Source organism: Trypanosoma conorhini (assembly GCF_003719485.1).
Source record: "Trypanosoma conorhini strain 025E chromosome Unknown Tco_14.4_contig_00799, whole genome shotgun sequence".
Classification (NCBI taxonomy): domain Eukaryota; phylum Euglenozoa; class Kinetoplastea; order Trypanosomatida; family Trypanosomatidae; genus Trypanosoma; species Trypanosoma conorhini.
The window spans coordinates 3,592-5,142 of record NW_021704845.1 but is presented as its reverse complement, the minus strand read 5'-3'; the positions used below and the strand labels follow the sequence as shown (position 1 = coordinate 5,142).

The window sequence follows — 1,551 nt, the reverse complement described above, 5'->3', positions numbered from 1 at the left end:
ACTTCTCGAGCTTGGGCACGGCCTTCTCGAACTCCTTCTCGTCAATCAGCATGTTGCCGGAAGTGTCGATCTCGTCAAACATCACCGTCAGCTCGAAGTAGTCGTAGAGGTAGCACAGCATCAGGCGGAACTCAAGGAATTCAACGAAGTCCTCGGAACCCTTGTTCTCCAGCTTGCTGCCCAGGTCCTTCGCCTTGTTGAACGCACGCTTCGTGATGTCGTGCACTCGCGAGGTGAACTCGTCCAACTTCAGCACCTCAATGCAGCCGTTGTACACCTCATCGTAGGACAGCTTGCCGGTGTCGTTCTTGTCGAACTTCTTGAAGAGGTCAATGCGGCGCTGCTTCGCCTCGGCGGTCTTCTCGCGCGGAATCGTCTGGCGAATCCGCTCCCACGCAACCTTGCGGTCTGTGGCGCTCTTTCCATCCTTGTTGCCGGCTGAGCTCTTCGACCCGCAAGCCCCCATATCTTTGTTCTTCCTGGATTGCTTTATTATCGGCTGTTGCGCACACTGCGACACACATAAACACAACGGGAAGGGGGAGCCGAGTTCAACGCCCGCGACGGCACAGGACGCACCAGCTAGGACGGCGGCAGCAGAAGAGTCCACACTTGGCCACACTTGGCCACACAAACTCATACGCACAAACCCAAGCAGTAAAAACATATACACATGACCACTACTTCCAGAAATAACTTCTATCCCTATACCGCCCCACACCCAGTAGCTAGTTATATGGAAAAAAAATATCTACATTGGTGGCAATACAGTATTTCCCTTTACTTTATTGATGACAATGCAATAATGCAGTAACATGGTTTAAATTTACGTGCCGCAATTTTTTTCATCGTGTGAGGTAAATCTTTTGTCTTTACTGTGTTGTTTCTGCTGACAAGCTATTTGTTTCGGTTAGTTTTGCACGCAGGCCTAGAATTGTTGATGGCGGCGTTTTTGTATTTCTTCTAAAGGCGGCACGAGTGTAAAGGAAGAAATTTCTTAAACGTAAAAATTGCGCGTATTGAGTAAAACTGCTGTCCACGCGAGTAAGTAGTGACGTAAATAATGGGTGTCGTTGTTTTCCTTTATAATTATTTTTCCCCGATTATAAAAATAAAGTGTAATTCCTTCCTAGAGTGGTTGCTTATTCCATAAAGAGGCGCTAGACACGTATTGCAAGTTTTTTTGCGTTTTTTTTAATTGCGCTGTATGAACTGGAAAGACGCTCCTGTCATAAATGCACATATTCTGTCCCACATACCCACACGAAGGAAGTAACATAACTAACAGAATAGTGTTCGCAAAATGATCCGGAGGCTGAGAAAACGATATTGCGGAACAAATATTTTGTCTTTTTTCTCCGCTATTATCAGCAAAAGGACTTTGGGCAGGACAAACTTTGGGATGCTTCATAATCGTGGGAGTATGTCGCCCCTAGACACAGTAGTTAATGCAGCAACCAACCTCACCTGCATAGATCCGGCTCATTGGAAGATTGTATCCATCTCCTTTTTCTCATTATCGCCAGTAAAAGCTATGCATTGTGCCATGGT

The 1,551-nt window shown here is 46.4% G+C and overlaps 1 protein-coding gene across 1 annotated transcript; it reads right to left on the bottom strand.

The window, feature by feature from the left end:
• Nucleotide 1: 1 nt before the first annotated feature.
• Tco025E_08506 (flagellar calcium-binding protein) lies at nucleotides 2–466 on the bottom strand (the record flags this gene model as incomplete). Its single annotated transcript, XM_029375353.1, has 1 exon — nucleotides 2–466. A coding segment is annotated over one exon (465 nt), but the record flags the coding sequence as incomplete, so codon positions are not given.
• Between the last annotated feature and the right edge of the window lie 1,085 nt (nucleotides 467–1,551).